This window comes from Heptranchias perlo, chromosome 2 (genome assembly GCF_035084215.1).
Source record: "Heptranchias perlo isolate sHepPer1 chromosome 2, sHepPer1.hap1, whole genome shotgun sequence".
Taxonomy (NCBI): Eukaryota; Metazoa; Chordata; class Chondrichthyes; order Hexanchiformes; family Hexanchidae; genus Heptranchias; species Heptranchias perlo.
In genome coordinates, this window is record NC_090326.1 from 118,648,876 (window position 1) to 118,667,857 (window position 18,982).

General features: G+C 39.4%; 1 protein-coding gene across 3 annotated transcripts in view; it reads right to left on the minus strand.

Annotated features, from left to right (window-relative positions):
* Window positions 1-8,604: 8,604 nt before the first annotated feature.
* akap9 (A kinase (PRKA) anchor protein 9) overlaps window positions 8,605-18,982 on the minus strand; it is a 248,150-nt gene continuing 237,772 nt past the window's right edge. For all 3 annotated transcript variants that reach the window (XM_068006479.1, XM_068006470.1, XM_068006463.1), the window contains 6 exons: window positions 18,659-18,862; window positions 18,161-18,393; window positions 16,174-16,259; window positions 15,322-15,472; window positions 14,146-14,285; window positions 8,605-10,797 (listed from right to left, as the gene is read on the minus strand). In XM_068006479.1, the coding sequence (XP_067862580.1) occupies window positions 10,754-10,797; window positions 14,146-14,285; window positions 15,322-15,472; window positions 16,174-16,259; window positions 18,161-18,393; window positions 18,659-18,862 (858 nt within the window). In that variant the 3' untranslated portion in view covers window positions 8,605-10,753. The remainder of the gene's footprint in view (window positions 10,798-14,145; window positions 14,286-15,321; window positions 15,473-16,173; window positions 16,260-18,160; window positions 18,394-18,658; window positions 18,863-18,982) is intronic.

Genomic DNA, 18,982 nt, shown 5'->3' on the forward strand with positions numbered 1-18,982 from the left:
AACTAGAGAAATCTTTAATTGTAGTAAACTCTGTGAATCCATTGATTTGTTTAGGGTTAGTATTTCTTATGATAGGGATTAAAACAATAGGTGGTACTTTTTTATCTGCACTCCCGACAAAGGAGAACACCATCAGGGGGAGATGCAAACATTGAGGGCATAGTCAAAGGCAATAAATAACATGGCAGAGAATTCAAAAGGTCAAAAATCACCTGTAGGCTGAAAAAGATTATAAGGTGGACTTATGCTGAGTCTAGCACCCAACAAGTATGTTCTAAGCACAGGAAAATCCTTTAACCCACCTCTTCCCCATTCTGTACCTGAAGAGTGCAGTAATGTAAATTAGATATGTCCATGGGCTCTGGGCTCTGCACACTGCCCCCACCCCCCAAAATAAACTGCTGACGGAGCAGTTGGTTAGGTGTTATCTGTCTCAAGGCCAGGCTGATATTGTCAAGAGATTTTTTTTATATATTCAAAAGGTCCAAAAAAATACTTTTACTGCTTTCTGAACTTGTATAATGCTGTTAGAGCTGGAGGCAGAGTTTGGAGTTTAATAATATGCCACCCCCTTTTTTTTTGCTATATGACAGCAGCTCGGAGACAGCCAGATAAATAACTTCAGCAGCTAACTGTTACTGTACCCCAGAGCAAAAATGTAACTACTCTATCCCACGCAAAATAAAGACAACGGTCAGACGACAACAACAACTTGCATTTATATATCACCTTTAATGTAGTAAAATGCCCCAAGGTGTTTCACAGGAGTGCAAACAAGACAAAAATTGACACCAAGCCAAGGAAGGAGATGTTAGGACAAGTGATAAAAAGCTTGTTTAAAGAGGTAGGTTTTAAGGATCACTTTAGAGGAGAGGCTTAAGGTGGGAATTCCAGGGTGTAGGGCCTGGACGGCTGAGGGCACATCCGCCAAGGGTGGGGCGAAGAACAAAGCAAGTGAGGGATGCACAAGAGGCCAGAATTGGAGGAACGCAGAGTTCTCTGAGGGTTGTAGGGCTGGAGGAGGTTACAGAGATAGGGAGGGGTGAAACCATGGAGGGATTTGAACACGAGGATGAGAATTTTAAAATCAAGGCGTTCAGGGAATTGGGGCCAATGTGGGTCAGTGAGCGCAGGGTTGATGAGTGAACGGGACTTGGTGCGAGTTAAGATAGGGGCAGCAGAGTTTTGGATGAGCTCAAGTTTATGGAGGCTGGAAGATCGGAGGCTGGCCAGGAGAGCGTTGGAATGGTTGAATCTGGAGGTAACAACAACATGGATGAGGGTTTGAGGGTTTCAGCAGCAGATGGGTGGGGTGGAGACAGGAGATATTATGGAGGCAGGAGTAGGTAATGGAGAGGATATGGGGTCCTCAGCTCAGGGTCAAATAGGATGCTGAGGTTATGAACAATCTAGTACAGCTTGCATCAGTGACTAGAGAACAGAGTTTGTGCCAGGAACTGAAGACACTGTCTTCGGTCCTCCCAATCTTTAATTGGAAGAAATTTTGGCTCATCCAAAAACTGGACGTCAGACAAGCAGTCTGACAACACAGAGGCAGTAGAGGTGGTGGTGGTGAAGTAGAGCTGGGTGTAGTCATTGTACATGTGGAACGTGACGTGTTTTTGGATGGTACTGCCAAAGGACAGCATGTTGATTAGAAATAGGAGGGGGCCAAGGATTCAGAGGTGTGGGAGTGGGAAGAGAAACCATTGTAGGAGATCCTCGGGCTACAACTGCATATACAAAAGTGGAACCAGGTGAGGACAGTCCCACTGAAAACAACGGAGGAAAGGCATTGGAGGAGGATGGTGTGGTCAAGCATGGCAAAGACTCGACAGGTCGCGAAGGGTGAGGAGGGATTGTGCACCATGGTCACAGTCAAATAGGATGTCATTTCTGACTTGATTAGGACCGTTTCAGTACAGTGGCAAGGGTGGAAACCTGATTGGAATTGCAGGATTTGGGAGGTGAGAACATGTTCAAGGACTTTGAAGAGGAAAGGGAGGTTGTAGTTGGGGCGGTAGTTTGCAAGGACAGAGGGGTCAAGGATGGGTTTTTTGAGGAAGAAGGTGATGGGTGCAGTAGTGTGGTTATATTACTGGACCAGTAATGCAGAGGTCTGGACTAATAATCCAGAGAATGAGTTTAAATCTCACTGGCAATTTGTGACTTTCAATTCAGTTTTAAAAAACAAAATAAATCTGGAATAAAAAGCTGGTATCAATAAAAATGACCATGAAGCTGTCGGATTGTCATAAAAACCCAACTGATTCACTCATGTCCTTTAGGGAAAGAAACTGCCGTCCTTACCTGGTCAGGCCTACACGTGACTCCAGTCCCACACCAATGTGGTTGACTGTTAACTGCCCTCTGAAATGGTCGAGCAAGTCACTCAGTTGTATCAAACCACTACAAAAAAGAATAATAATAAAACTGGACAGACCGCTATGGCCAGGCAATGAATTCGGACACACAAAGGAACATCCAGCCCAGATAACCCTGCAAAGTGCACTAACACTGGTGCAAAAGTTGAGAACGCTGTTCCACAGACTAGTCAAGCAACAGACTGACATAGTCATACCAATCAGCCAACGTCCCAGACTCCTTCATCACCATCCCAAGATATGTCCTGTCCTACCAACAGGACAGACCCACCAAGGATGGGGGCACTGTGGTATACAGTCAGGTAGGAGTGGCCTTGGGAGTTCTCAATGGCATTACCATCGCCGAATCCCACACCATCAACATCCTGGTGGTCACCATCGACCAGAAACTCAACTGGACCAGGCACATAGGAACAGGAGTATGCCATTCAGCCTCTCGAACCGGTTCTGCCATTCAATTAAGTCATGGCTGATCTGTATCCTAACTCCAGTCAATCAAGCTAGCTCCATATCCCTTAATACCCTTGGCTAGCAAAAAATCTCTCATTCAAAATTATTAATTGAGCTAGCATCCACTGCTTTTTGAGGGAGAGAGTTCCACACTTCTACCATCCTTTGCGTGAAGAAGTGTTTCCTAACTTCTCTCCTGAATGGCCTGGCTCTAATTTTAGCATTGTGTCCCCTTGTGCTAGACGCCCCCACCAGTGGAACAAGTTTCTCTCTAGCTGCCCTATCAATTCCTTTCAAAATCCTAAAAACCTCACTTAAATCACCCCTTCTATATTCCAGGGAATACAAGCCTACTTTATGTAATCTCTCCTTGGATCCCTGGTAACATTCTGGTGAATCTGCGCTGCACTCCTTCCAAGGCCAATATATCCATTCTAAGATGTAGTGCCCAGGACACTACACAGTACTCCAGATGTGGTCTAACCAGGGGCTTTGTATAGCTGTAGCAAAACTTCCCTTTATATTCTAGCCCCCTAGTTATAAAAGTTAACATTCCATTAGCCTTTTTAATTATTTTCTGTACTTGACTACTACATTTTAGTGATCTGTGTACATGGACCCCTAAATCTCTTTGGACCTCCACTGTTCCTAGCTTTTCATCATGAAAAACACTCAGATCTATCCTCCTTTGGTCCAAAATGGATGACCTCACACTTACCTGCGTTGAAATCCATCTGCCACAGTTTTGTCCACTCACTTAAAATTATGAAATGACATTGATAGATTATACTCCCATCTATGCTACTTACTACGCCACCAATCTTTGTGCCATGAACAAATTTGGATATATGGCTCTCTATTGTGTTACCTAAATCATTAATAAATATAGTGAATAGTTGAGGCCCCAGTACAGATCCTTGTGGGACACCACTGGTCACTTCCTTCCAATTCGAGTACATACCCACTATTCCTTCTCTCTGGCTTCTACTGCCTAACCAATCTCCTAACCAGGTCAATAATTTGCTTTCAATTCCATGAGCTTTAACTTTAGCTAACAGTCTCTTATGTGGAACCTTATCGGATGCCTTCTGGAAGTCCATATAAACTACATCCATGGACATTTCCATGTCTACTACAGTTCAAGGCAGCTCACCACCACCTTCTCAAGGGCAACTAAGAACGGTCAACAAATGCTGGCCTTGTTGGCAACACCCATATCCCCAGAATGAATTTTTTAAAAATCCCAGCAGCAGACTAATGACCCACGAAAATCTAGATTTAACAGTCCGCTGTCGGGATAAATGTGAATATTGGAGTTGGCTCACAAACACCAGCCTCCTGCAATTCAAACTAAAACCGCACAAATGTTAAAAACATCCAAATCTTCCACTAAGAGTTTCCTTCCACACCATTTTTACTAATCCCTGCAAGGGTTAGTGGACAAGCAATGAGCTGAGTGGTCTTAACCCTAACCATAATTCCTACTTGATAGTTTCATCTACCTGTTGTCCCTGACCTAACTGCTACACAGAGAAACACTCTGATCTGAGAGGAGAATAAGAGCATGCTAGTTGGTTAAAAACATATGGAACAGGAAAAGGTCTTTAGTTCTATCAAGTTCCTTGCAATATACTATGCACTCTGGTATGACATCCATCTGACACAAAATCACTCTCCTTAGAAATTTGGATTATGATGAACAAAACATCCATGGAGGCAAAATAAGAAATAGTAAAGTATTCTACAGGCACATAAATAACAAAAGAATAATCAGGATAGGGATAGGGATACACACATGTAAACTCACAGGTAATGGCAGAAATATTAAATAATTACTTTGCCTCAGTATTTACCAGGGAGACTAACATGGTGGGCATGACATTAGAAGAAGAGATCAAAAAAGATATAAAGAAATTTAAGATAGAAAGGCGGGGGGGGGGGGGGGGGTGGAGATAATTGATAAACTAATCAATCTTAGAGAATAAAACCCCTGGTCTGGATGTATTGTATCCATGACTATTAAAAGTTAGGAAAAGATAGCAGAGGCGCTATTACATATATATAAAAATTCATTAGAAAAAGGAATAGTGCCAGAGGACTGGCAGACAGCTAATGTGATTCCTATATTTAAAAAGGGAGATAGAACCAGTCCAGGAAACTATAGACCAGTTAGCTTCATGTTGGTAATCGAAAAGATAATGGAATCCTTACTCAAAGACACAATAGAAAAACATTTAGAAACTGAAAATATAATAGCACGGATTTGAGAAAGGAGTCATGCTTGACCAACCTTATTGAATTCTTTGAAGTAGTAACAGAAAGGATAGACAAGGGTAATGCAGTAGATGTAATATAATTGGATTTCCGCATAGCAGACTCATGACGAAGGGGGAGTCAGGGGACAAGTAGCAGAATGAATAACAAGCTGGCTATAAAACAGAAAACAGAGAGTAGGGGTTAAAGGTAGTTATTCAGCCTGGTAAAAGGTGGGAAGTGATGTTCCACAAAGATCGCGGCTGGGATCATTATTGTTCACCATATACATAAACGATTTGGACTTGGGAATCGGAAGTACAATTCCAAAATTTGCGGACACCACCAAATTGAGGGGTACAGTTAATACTGAGGAGGATTGCGACAAAATATAGAAAGTCATTAATAAACTTGCAGAATGGGCAAATAATTGGCAAATGAATTTCAATATAGATAAGTGTGAGGTGGTACATTTTGATAGGAAGAATAAGGAGACCACATATTCTTTGGAAAATAAGAGTCTAAATGGGGTAAAGGAGCAGAGGGACCTGGGGACACGGATACACAGGTAACAAAGTAGCGACACAGCATAATAAGGCCACAAAAAATAGGAAACCAAGCACTGGGATTCATTTCCAGAGGGATAGAATTGAAAAGCAGAGAAGTTATGTTAAACTTGTATAGAACCTTGGTTAGTCCACACTTGGAGCACTGTGAACAGTTCTCTTTTATTCATTCATGGGATGTGGGAGTCGCCGTCAAGGCCAGCATTTATTACCCATGAGAATGTGGTGGTGAGCCGCCTTCTTAAACCGCTGCAGTCCGTTCTGGTCTCCTTATTATAAAAAAAGATATAGATGCACTGGAGAAGGTGCAAAAAAGATTTCCTCGGATGATAGGCATTACCTCTCAGTTCTGGTATCAGGAAAGATTGAACAGGCTGAGGCTCTTTTCTCTAGAAAAGAGAAGACTGAGGGGTGACCTGATGGAGGTCTTTAAGATTATGAAAGAGTAGACGTGGAGAAGATGTTTCCACTTGCGGAGGAGACCAGAACTAGAGGCCATAAATATAAAATAGTGACTAATAAATCTAATATGGAATTCAGGAGAAACTTCTTTACCGAGAGAGTGGTTAGAATGTGGAACTCGCTACCATGAGGAGTAGTTGAGGCAACTAGCATAAATGCATTTAAGGGGAAGCTAGATAAGCACATGAGGGAGAAAGGAATAGAAGAATATGCTGATGGGGTTAGATCAAGAGTGGGAGGAGGCTTGTGTGGAGCATAAACACCGGCAAGAACCTGTTGGGCCGAAAGGCCCGTTTCTGCGCTGTAGTTGCAATGTAACTCGATGTAAATAAGCTGCTGTGTTCAGTACAGAGGCTAAGTAACGATGAGTAAGACTGACTAATGTTCCTTGTCCACATTATTAAGATTGTATATACATTTTGATAACATGTTCAGCTCCTTAACTTGGCAAACAGGTCCATACTTTAGATTTGATTTCCTTGCCTGATTATTTAGCTCAGGGTGTTACTACAATTGAGTAACTACTTCGTTAAGGCTAGGGAGGAATAAATCCCCACGATTCATAGTCACCATTCCTAAGCAGTGCCCTGTGCTGGAAAATGTCTGCAGATTGCATTTGTTTGCACACTGGATTGGATTTGGCAACGTTGCCCCTTACAGTTAAATTCCCTGCCGACATCGAAGAATCGTCACTTGGCCGAAGTACCAGAGGGAGACCAGCATCTGCGGAACCATATACCAAGTCACCAAATGGGATAGAACTAACGGAGAAAAATAATTAAATAGCATGTGTTAACTGTCTAGGGCAAACAAGTGGTGAAGATAGCTGCAAAGCTAGGAGTACTGGCAACTTAAGCATTAAATAAAGACTGCAACTAGTGATCCAGTTTGCAGGTTTCATAGAATCACAGAAGGAGGCCATTTGGCCCATCATGTCTATGCTGGCTCTTTGCCAAAGCAATTCAAAACTAACTCTCTTTCTCTCTTCATAGCCCTGTAACATTCACTGCTTCAAATATGAATCTACTTTGCCTTTACAAGCAGCAATGGTCTCTTCCTCAACCCACAGCCATAGGAAATAGTATTTATCTATTCACCCTTTGAAAACCCCTCAATTTTAAAAACCTTTATTAAATCTCTCGCTATCTTAGCTCCAGTGGAAATAGTCCCAGTACCTCAAGTTTCTCCTCGTAAATGACACATAAACATACGAAAAAGAAACCGGAAAGGATCATCGGGCGCATCAAGCCTGTCCCATCCAGACATGGTGCAACCTTGTACACCACTGACCCATCCTCCCCACAATCACGCAACCTCCTAGGAGAGGCAAAAAAAATAAAGGGGGAAAAAAGTGTCCAATTTAAGAAAAAGACTCTGGGAAATTTTTCTCTGATCTCCTTAGGCAATCGAGCAAACTCTAAGACTGCAGTAACTCATGAATCCCTCTATTTAACAGCTACCTCGTAACTTACCTTCTATAAATTGAAATCTCCTCTCTCAGGAACTTATCCAATTCCTTTTGATGGGCTGCAGGGAATCCATATTCACCGCACGCTTCGGTAATCTGTTCCAGAGTGTGAAGATTCTGAAAAGAAATACTTCTGAACATCCAACCTAACTCTACGGCCTACGTATTTCATGACCCTGGATCTCCCATCCCTACTGAATATGTACATTCTATGGCAATATTGTCCTTTCAATTATGGGATGCCCAAATTGCATACATTATTCTGACTGCAGCCTAGCCAATGCTTTATAAAATTTTAATACTCCTTTGCTCTTGTACTCTACGCTCCTACTGATAAAACCCAAAATGCTATTGGCTTTTTTATGGTTTTATTGACTTGCACGTGCATTTTCAAGGAATTATATTTTTGAAACCCTAAGTTGCTCTGTTCATCCACCCCTTCAGCATCTTTCCATTGAGTTGACAGTATTCCCTTTCCTTGATTTTCGTCTCAAAATGCATTATCTCATACTTCTGCACCGAGTTGCATACGCCACCTACCTGTCTTTTACAGATGTCACTGTTTGCAAAACCCCCTATTTTGTGTCATCAACAAATTTTGATATTGTACCCCACCATGCCCAAAGTTCACAGCAAAACCCATCCCTTGTTCCTGGACCTCAGATCAGTATTCTTGATGAGGATAACCTATTCCATGCTGGAGTCCACTTCCTGCAATAGTAAATGGATGGTGTGCAGCAGCACAAGAGTCACAAGTACTTTCATCAGGTATACAAGGGTACAGTTACATTTAAAAGAAAATTTATTTTTACATCTCTGGAACAGTCACAGATAATTTTTGTTTGCCGCTTTATGAGAGCTTAGCAATATAGAAGTAGAGGTCTATTCTGGGTTCCATGCTGTTTACATCACCAAGAAATATGGAGAAAATTTACTGCTAATACCAAGATATTTGATCAGATGATTGTTGCAGGAGAGACTGATGGCATTCAAAGTTATTTGGACAAATTAAGAAGATGGGTTAAGGCATGACAAAATTTAATGTAGATAAATATAAAACAACATACACTGTTACAGGAGACATGAAACTGGAGCACAATAAACGGATTCTATTCTGAAAAATTACTTTGAGTTCAGTAATTGTTACATAGGCAAACAGCAGTGAGATGAATGACCACTTGTTTAGGTGGTGTTGAGGAACAAACATTGGCCAGGATACCAGGAAACATTTTCGCACTTCTTGCAATAGTGGCATGGGATGTTTAATGTCCTTTTAAATAAGCAGATGGGACCTTGGTTTAACTTCTCATCCACAGGACGGCGTCCATTAGAAAGGATTTGGGTGCAATTCTTGAGCATTCACTGAAATTATCCAGTCACAGAGCGCTATTATCAATAAAGCTAATGAAGTACTGGGATATATCGATGGCATTTGATTATGTTCCACCAAAATCCAAAAAAGGGCGCATATAGAATTTTGGGCACTCCAACTTTAAAAAACCCATTGATACATTTGAAAGGATTCAGAGAGGAGCAACAAGCACAATTCAAATTATGAAGATAGGCTGAGAGAATTTAACTGACCAACATCCCCTTCCTAAGCCTAGGCCCCACGACTGCCCTGGGTGAGATTATCTAACTCAGCATTTGTTGGGATAAAAACTGGGACCTTCTGGTCTTCATTCACTGCCTTAATTAGCTGAAACATCAGGAAAGTTGATCCAGGTGTTTGAAATGCTGAAAGCTATAGGTAATTTATAGGGAGGCAGGTTATTTAGCTTCTGTGATTCCAGTACATCATACATGTACAAAATTGGCAAATCTCAGTGCAACTACTAATTATCAGAATAAACTTTTAACCCTTCCTTTCCTGAGTAGATCTTTTAGTCCATGGAGGGTAACAAAGCAAGAACATTGACCTTGAAAGTTGTTAGATGAATTCACTCCTTTAAAGAGGTTGGGTGTGTCTGGTTAATGGCAGGATTGAAGGTTTTAAGGCTACACGTAGACACTGTTTAATAAATACTCTGGAACATTATGATTGTAGTCCTGCTGTGACTATGGCAGCATCATTTATGAAATGCTACTTCTCAGGGTTCAATAAGGTAGGCTGCAATGTTAGACTGTTTTCCTGGAGTTTTCATTAAATTACTCTGAATCGAGAGGAATTTTAGTTATCACATTTGAAGTGTTATTAACTGTTTTTCACCTCTCTCATGAATTAAATAATTTGGGTAGCATCCATGAAAGTGCAAATTGTACATGCTTTGTAGGAAGGAGTGATCTTAATGGGAATGGATCTAATTTTCACATTCCATATTGAAACATTCTTATATTGAAAGAAGAAATCAAATGATGCAGAACCTCAGAATCTTGGAAGGAACAATGCTCCCATCTGCTTCTCATATTGTATGTCAAGGACATAATTAAAAGAATGGGGAAACACAGATATCCACTGCTTTGAGATTTACTGCCACTACAAGAGGATAGAATATTAGATCACCTTTTGGACCAGTTTTCAGGGGTCAAATCCAGCAAAAGATCTAATTTCTGTTTCCAAAATTGCTCTTTCAACTCTCAGTTAAATAAAGGGAAAATCTGACTTAAACAAGTTAAAATTCTACAAGCAATTTATCTTCTTGCCTTCATAACATACTTCACACAGAGAAAGCGCACAAGTTTCAGAAATCTGAATTTTGAAATCATGTTTATTTCAATACTTTGACAAAATACCCATATAATTCAAAACTTCTACCATTACAAAAATAATTCCTCTACTAACAGTGTACTGTCCACAATGCCATAGCTATTTATGGACCATGTAGTGTAACCTCAGCAGCCATCAGCAAGACTGCAGTGCACTTGGAACCATTTAGCAAACATTTTTCCTTCCACCCTTTAAATAATCAGCATTAAGTTATAATCATGTTTAAATTAGCATTCCACAAATATACACTTAAATTGTTCAGACAGATTGTATTGTGCACACTGGAAGCTTAAACTTATATAAAGGATAAAACACATTTAAACTCATTTCATTTGGACTTGCAGGCAAGACACATTTCCATTATCAAATCCATGATGGTCCCACAATGTACATAAAACAATAGAAAAACAAAGCACAGCTTCAAAGGCAATTCAGTTTCAAGTCAAAATCTGTTTCCAAGACACTATCTTCTAGCCCCAAAGTGCATCTGAGCATAAGAAGTTGAACCTAAATAAGAAGGGAGGAGAACAAATTGATTAAAAGTCATAGTGCACTTTATAAACAAATATTCCACATCATTCACCCCATATTGGAAAATGTACAAAGGGAAACAGTGGTATAATTAACCCATTTAAAAAGATCTATATTATAAGTGAAATTGTAACCTGATTGTATTATAAAGGTCTCACTCTGGGTTGGGATAAATTCTGAATCCTATTTTTCAACTAACTGCATTCTTGACAGAAGTAACATGCATGAGGAAAGACATACACCAGTGGTTACTGCTGCTTTCATCTTCTTCTTGGGTATCAACAACTGGCTTATACATTAGGGCTGAACACTGGGATACACTGATCTGTTTTTAACAAGATTGAAAATAAACAACCTACTGAGCTGGTGGGACTCATTGGTAAGACATTCAATGCACATTTTCGTGTTTTTGATCTAACATAAACGGATAAGATCTTACTATAAATAATTGTACTTACATTCTAAACTGATATGAAGAGAAACTATGGGTAACTATCCATCTGTATGACATTTGCACATTCAGTCACATTCTCATTTAATTAGTTCTATACTACCTACAAATTCAATACATTAACATAACCTCATGGACAGATATTTACTTTTTTTGTACAACTAGAAAGAAGTCTATTAGAATGAGTGATATGACTTTCATAAATATAGCACACAATGGGCTAATGGAAAGTGGTCAGGGACAAAGACTTACTGGTTGCCTCACTTAAAGCCTAAACTTTTCTTCTTTTGCTGTGTATGCAGTTAAAAGTATGGGATGGTCTTGTCTTTGGATATCATCATTATAGCTTTTTGGTCAACTTTCTAGGAAAGAGACACTGTACAGGAAAAGGCTACGACTAACCCCTCCCCAAAAGTTCTGACAGCTGAGGAGACTAATACTCAAATCCAGCAAATAAACAAAATGCTGTTTGAAAAAATTATGTGCACTCACTGATTATTAAAATTCAAGTCTACCAAACATTAAGTTCAAGTAATTTCTATAAAACACATTCTTGCTTTTTGTCATTCAATTTTCTCTCCTTTCTCTCCCTCCTTGCCTGAAGGCACTGACTCATATCCCAAGAGTCGTAATATAACTCGCCATTTTCCGTGCATGAATGCAGATGATGAATGTTAGCAGGCTATTTCACTCTGGGAAGCATCACAGTCAAGTCTGACCCTGTTCTTATCTGGTGTCTACTTCCCAATAGGAATCAAAAGTGGGTACCCTGGTTGTATTTCCTTGCCCATTCTAGCCTCAATATCGTGAAGCCAACTGTAATGCCTTTATTACTGCTGCAATCAGCTAATTCAGCACAGACCAGAACTGAATCTGGGACCATCCCAGTCTGTATGGCTCAGTACCACATCAAATAATGCATTGGGTTACCTAGGAAGGGATGAGCATGAAGGCAGTATAAATCATTAAAAAAAAGTTTTACCCAGAATTTTCTATGACATTTAACACATATGATTTATATAGTTTTGCTCATTAATTATTCAAAAAATATGGCACCGATTCCAGATGTGTGTTTGACGCCTTATGTCTGTGGATATATTCACTGGACGCTGTTATTTTTCTGTAATAATAAATCAAAAAAAGTGCATTCTGTGCTTGTAAACTGTAAGGTTTGCAGGCTGCATAAGAGCATCAATGACATAGCCACTCATGAGGAAGTGCACAGGACAAAAAAAATGGCAAGCAAGATTTTCCACACTAAGCTGCCTCTCAAATTACGCTCTATCTCCATTATTTTAGGTGTGGGAAAAGCTGCCATATTTTGTTAGGCATTCTCATTGAGTCCTCATTTTATATAAGAAGCAAAACAAATAGAACTGTAAAATCCAGAACAATTGAATGAAGAGATTTCATAATAAAAAAAATAGCAGTATACACAATGTTCTGCAAAAACAAAACAAAGAAACCAACATATTTATTTCAAACAGAATGTTTGAATGGGGGTTTGTTTGTTTACAAGACTCTGGAGATGCAATTTACCATTTTGTTGGAGCATACAACCACATAACTGAGAATTAGAGTTCTGATGCATCTAAACTCTTGTGATTCATCACCTCTCAACTCCCTTGATTACATCAGACTTTAAAAAGAATCTATCACAATTCTTCAGAAGATGAGTTTCTGCTCTCTGCAAAGGTGGAAGGCACTGAGCAGAGATCTAATGATGTCCCAAAGAGGGCAGGGAAAAAAGCAGAAGGCGAGTCGTCCTAAAATTTTATAAGCAAATTATGTACTTAAGAAAATTCTTCTAAATATTAAAACCTGTACAACACTTGATCACCTATCAGTTATCCAGTCAGTCCCACTGGTAGACTTATTTATCATATCACATGACTGGTCAGGGCCTTTACTTTATATCTTATACCAAAAGAGAAAAAGCAGTAAACATGCACTATTATTCTATGGTGCCTAAGCTTTCTGATGGCAAGACTGTTATGGTTTATCATGCATGGTTAAAAAGATGTGGAGATGCCGGTGATGGACTGGGGTGGACAAATGTAAGGAATCTTACAACACCAGGTTATAGTCCAACAATTTTATTTTAAAATCACAAGCTTTTGGAGATTATCCCCTTTTCACCTGACGAAGGGGATAATCTCCGAAAGCTTGTGATTTTAAAATAAAATTGTTGGACTATAACCTGGTGTTGTAAGATTCCTTACATTGGTTAAAAATATGCAGTTTTCACTAGGGGTACTCTCTTGCAATAAATGCCGGCCTTGCCAGCGACGCCCACATCCCGTGAACGAATAAAAAAAAAAAATTCTGAGATATGAATTTCACCTAGTATCTGGAAAAACTAGAGGGGAAAAATTTAAACTGCAACTTGCAATGAATAATGTGACCTGCTTTCGATACTACTGCACTAAGGATGCCTATGATACACATTCACAGAAAGGGGTTTACTTTAACATTACAAACAGAATTTCAGGGCAAAGCTAGTGCTGCAAAACTAGGATTTGGTAGCCCTATAAAGCTCAACTTTAATAAAATCAGTATATAATTTTAAATGGATAAAAGAACAGTTGTAAAAATGCACCAATGCATAGAGGGGAGACATGATGGGCCCCATCTTCAAATCACACCGTTGTGATCTCAGATGCACTATAATTAGGAACATCATCCCAGCTGGGGTCATACATATTCAGCAACTATCTGAAGAGCAGTACTGAAGGAAGCTTGAAAGCAGGTTACTGGCTTGTCCTCTCATCCACTTTTGGAGCATGACCTAGGGAAAAACTAGAGGATTCATAGCTCCCCATCCCAGAAAAAAAAAGACAAAACCAGTTTTATCTGTACTGAAAATATGTTACCTGATTGCACACTTCCCAGTCGTCTCTGCAATGATTCCAATCTATTAATGTAATCTGTTAAAGCTCTGTCAGGATCATAGCTTTGGAGGTGTGAGGATGCCAAAGAACCTGGACTAGAATCAGGTAGATTGGATTGATACCTAGGACATTTAAAAAAAAAATCAAACACCTGGATCCACTGTTGACATAATAACTATCTAACATAGCTAATGATATGGAGCTGCATGTATGAATTACATTTTACTTTTCCATCCCACTCCCACCTCTCTGTCCTTGGCCTCCTACACTCTTCCAATGAAGCTCAACAGAAGCTCGAGGAACAGCACCTCATCTTTTGATTAGGCGCTTTACAATCTTCCGGACTCAATACTGATTTCAATAACTTCAGGTTATAACCACTGCTCCCATTTTTTCCAGACGGAAGGTGCTGGTAATGGTTCTGCTGTTGCCATTTACAGCTCCTCTAGATCCACCTTTTGTTTCTTTACTTGTCCCATTACCATCCTCCTTGCCTTGCACCATCATCCCTTTTGTCATTTAATCCCTCCTGCCCTCCACCCTATCACAATCCATCCCTTTTGTTCCTTCCTCCCCTCCCCCCCTTCCCAGGCTCTGTACTTGCTTAAAAACTGTTAAATCTTTACTTCTTCCAGCTCTGTCAAAAGGTCATCGACCTGAAACGTTAATTCCATTTCTCTCTCCACAGATATTGCCTGACCTGCTGAGTGTTTCCAGCATTTTCTGTTTTTATTATGTGTGAATTACAATTGCCTTCACAAACATTTTTCGCTCATTGAAATATATATATATAAAAAAACATGGTGTAATGATAACAGGATAGTAACAAAAACTATTCAAAAGAACATGCTTTCTTATATAACAGCAGTCACTGCATTTTCAAATAGGTGTGTAAAAGAATGTGAGAAAGAGGAGCTTTGAGATGTTTGAAAGATGTGACAAGGTGCTATTTAGATGAAACTGTTGCATTTTTTCTTAAGTATACAGATATGCTTAATAATATGTGAACCTTCTAGAAATATTACTAATTTATGATTTTTTGGTAAATGATGGTAATGGACCACAATTCTTAACATAAGAGGTAGAGCAGATGGTGAGGTCTGACTGGATATATACTACAACACTTCACATGTTACAATAACTATAAAAAAAAATTACCTGGGTTGAGAATTTGTGGCTGATCTGGGAGATTCAGATCTATGTCTACTTGCACAGTGTCTACGATCTCCATATAATTCTCTAGTCAGGGGTGACTCCGAAGACATGCTCCCAGAATGCAGGAAAGGAGAATCCACTCTTACCTCATTACCTAGATTTTAAAGAAAAATTGAATGTATGAGTGACAAGTATTAACCAGTTTCACCGTATTTGCTTCACAATCAAATAGCTGTAGATCTGTGTTTGAGGTCTCCTCAAAATGTGGTAGTCATTTTATTAATTTACCAGATGGTGTGCTTTGTTATACCAGAGGAGAAACTATTACCCTACTTTAATCTGCTGCAGGGTATCTTCTGATGTCTGATTAAAGACCAACAATTACCAGCAATGGCAGAACTTATGGCGAAGTCTCTAGCATGGATTGCCATAACCTACAATCAGCTGTATATTGCTTACAGAAGGGAGTCAACTATTGAGTAAGAGGGAGAGAGAGAAATTAAGGAGCAAATATCAAAGTGGTTTAAGGCCCCCTTAAATTTCAATGCAATTAATTGTATTTTAAAAACTAAAAAAAATACATTGATACCAATTAAATTTTGCAATGTGTATCTTACAAACTGCTGCTATATCCTTTATTTCTTTTGGTAACGTTACAGAGCTCAACACAACTAACAGATACCCAAAGGCATTTATTTTGTGCTCACAGTTTGTGATCATGCTGTACAATTTCAAATTGACAAAATTGAAAAAGTACAAATATTGTGAGATTATAGTATATTAAAAGTAGAGGCTTTAAAGGAGCTTTTAATTTCAGCACTAATGCCATCTCTTCACTGATCCTGGTGAGCTTACCCAAAACCTGACCGTGTCCATTCCTGTTACCAGTCAAACTACTTGACCCAGCAGCTCGCAGCCATCTACGTACCAAGAATCTCAATCTGGAAAAAATAATTTTAAAAGGTTTAACAAACTTCACTGTATCACAATCTGCAGCGAGTGACTCACCTCCTGACTCCCCAAAGCCTTTCCACCATCTACAAGGCACAAGTCAGGAGTGTGATGGAATACTCTTCACTTGCCTGGATGAGTGCAGCTCCAACAACACTCAAGAAGCTCGACACCATCCAGGACAAAGCAGCCCGCTTGAATGGCACCCCATCCACCACCCTAAACATTCACTCCCTTCACCTCCGGCGCACTGTGGCTGCAGTTTGTACCATCCACAGGATGCATTGCAGCAACTCACCAATGCTTCTTCGACAGCAGCTCTCAAACCCGCGACCTCTATCACCTAGAAGGACAAGGGCAGCAGGCACATGAGAACAACACCACCTGCACATTCCCCTCCAAGTCACACACCATCCCGACTTGGAAATATATCGCCGTTCCTTCATCGTCACTGGGTCAAAATCCTAGAACTCCCTTCCTAACAGCACTGTGGGAGAACCTTCACCACACGGACTGCAGCGGTTCAAGAAGGCGGCTCACCACCACCTTCTCAAGGGCAATTAGGGATGGGCAATAAATGCTGGCCTTGCCAGCGACGTCCACATCCCATGAACGAATAAAAAAAATCACATGAATGTTTTATATAATAACCCATTGCCTTTAAAAAATTGAACACATTAAACCAGCACTAGAAATGTGAAAAAATGATCAGAATAAATGAGCTCAGATTCAATATAAAATCAAATAGATTAAATCAAAAAGTTAATATCCAAACTTATATTTGAATGTATTAGATTAGATAATTTAGATTTGATCATTAATTGGCTTGAGTTTCACACTTACTGTTACCAAGAATGAAACACTCAAGTAAAAACAATGAACTTTCTTTAGTCCTTTTATTTAGAAACATTATTCAGTGTAGAATTTTGAAATAGCTTAGAAACCAATTCGTAAGCTGTTTCTCCCACACAGCAGAACTTAACGGATCCCATCTGTATACAACTCAGTGTTACTAATTATAGTATTTTGAAACAAAAGTACTAGCAAACTCTGGTGTTTTTATGTGAATTTTGTGATCAAGGTGAAAAGATTTCAATGCTGTTGAATGGTACATTTTCCACATTTAGCATTAGTGCCTACATCAACCATTCAAGGACAGGAGGAATATTACAAATGGCATACACAGATACATAACATACTTGTATTAGAAATGTTGCATCATTTGACGGTTATAGGAGACATTATTTTATCATTTATATAAATGATACCCATCAATAACAGATAAAAGTAGTTCCTGTATCACTAAAACAACTTGTTCTGTGCTGTCAGTACCATTTCTTGTGCTATGACTGATGTATAACTTTTCTAGTTTATAGCAGAGATATAAAAGAATTGACATTGAGGAATTCAACAGTTATACAGTATCCTGCCCCACCAAATGCCTTAACTTCAACTTCAGATCACCGTTTACATCTCCATGTCCCATAATCATAGCCTTTCATGTAACGGATCGCAAATAGTACTGAAAGTTGTGTGCCTTGCACTCATGTCCACTATAAACAGAGTCAATATTGGTCAAAATCATTTCAAATAAGACTTTTAAACCCATAAGGAAGAGGAGATTTTCAATTTCTCAGTTTTGGCTGGATTCAGATCCAGGCCCAGAGGTGAAAAGACAGTGTTCTAATCCAAAACTCCTCCTAGGTTTCACAACTAGGAAAATTCTGAACACCTGATAGCACAGCAACATATATTGTTAGAATATAACTAAAGCAGCACTACTGGTGCCAATCAAACAGTTTTACTTATCTAGTTGCAGGCCATGGTAGAAACATCATTTATTTACCAAATTAAATAGATTCTAACACCTTTGCACATTTCAATTGCTTACCTTGAGATTGCTATGGAAACCCTAACCACCGAGCGGAATTTGGTAAAACCTCTGGAACGGTGGGTAATAATCTGTAAATTGGTGTAGGATGGGTGACCCCCCATTCTGGCTATAAATGAGAGTGTCGCTTGCTCACATTCTTGAAATCCACCGAGTAGAAGTAACAGGTACTTCTTCTGATAAATGAGAGCTTTTCGGAAACTCTCTGCCCGCAGATACTTTCCATAAATTCTCTAAAAGAGGAAAAAAAGGTTGCTGTCAAAACGCTGAATCTCAGATATTTCTGTTACACATTGATGCACCTTTATAAGCTAATATACAAACGATTCGGAGGCTTAAGGGAATGTCTTTCAGGTTAACATCGAGGCTCTCTACAACTGCTACATTTAAAAATCCACAAAAAAGCAGAAATATCTCTCCATTTACCATGTTATATTCAAGATAAGTCTGATAAACTACAACAGCAGTCAAGACAACGCACACTTTCAACCAGCTTACCTTTATAGCAACAGTTTCAGAAACTGATCCAAGCAGTTCCGTCTGTAAAGCTTCACTTCTGGCTTCCGCCTTCAATTTAGCTAGCTCTGCCTCTGCCAGCTTTAGGGCCTTCTGCAGGTTAGATTTTTCTTTAGCCCAAACTGTTCTCTCTGATTTTATTAGGGCATCAACACTGTTCTGGTTATCCAAAGACCTTCTAGATAACTGAAAAAGGGAAGAACATATATACCAACATATGGACTATCAAGAACATACCATGAGAGGACATCTTTCTAACTAAAACGGTTTGTGATTTTAACTTTTATGGTTTCTCCCCAATTGAGC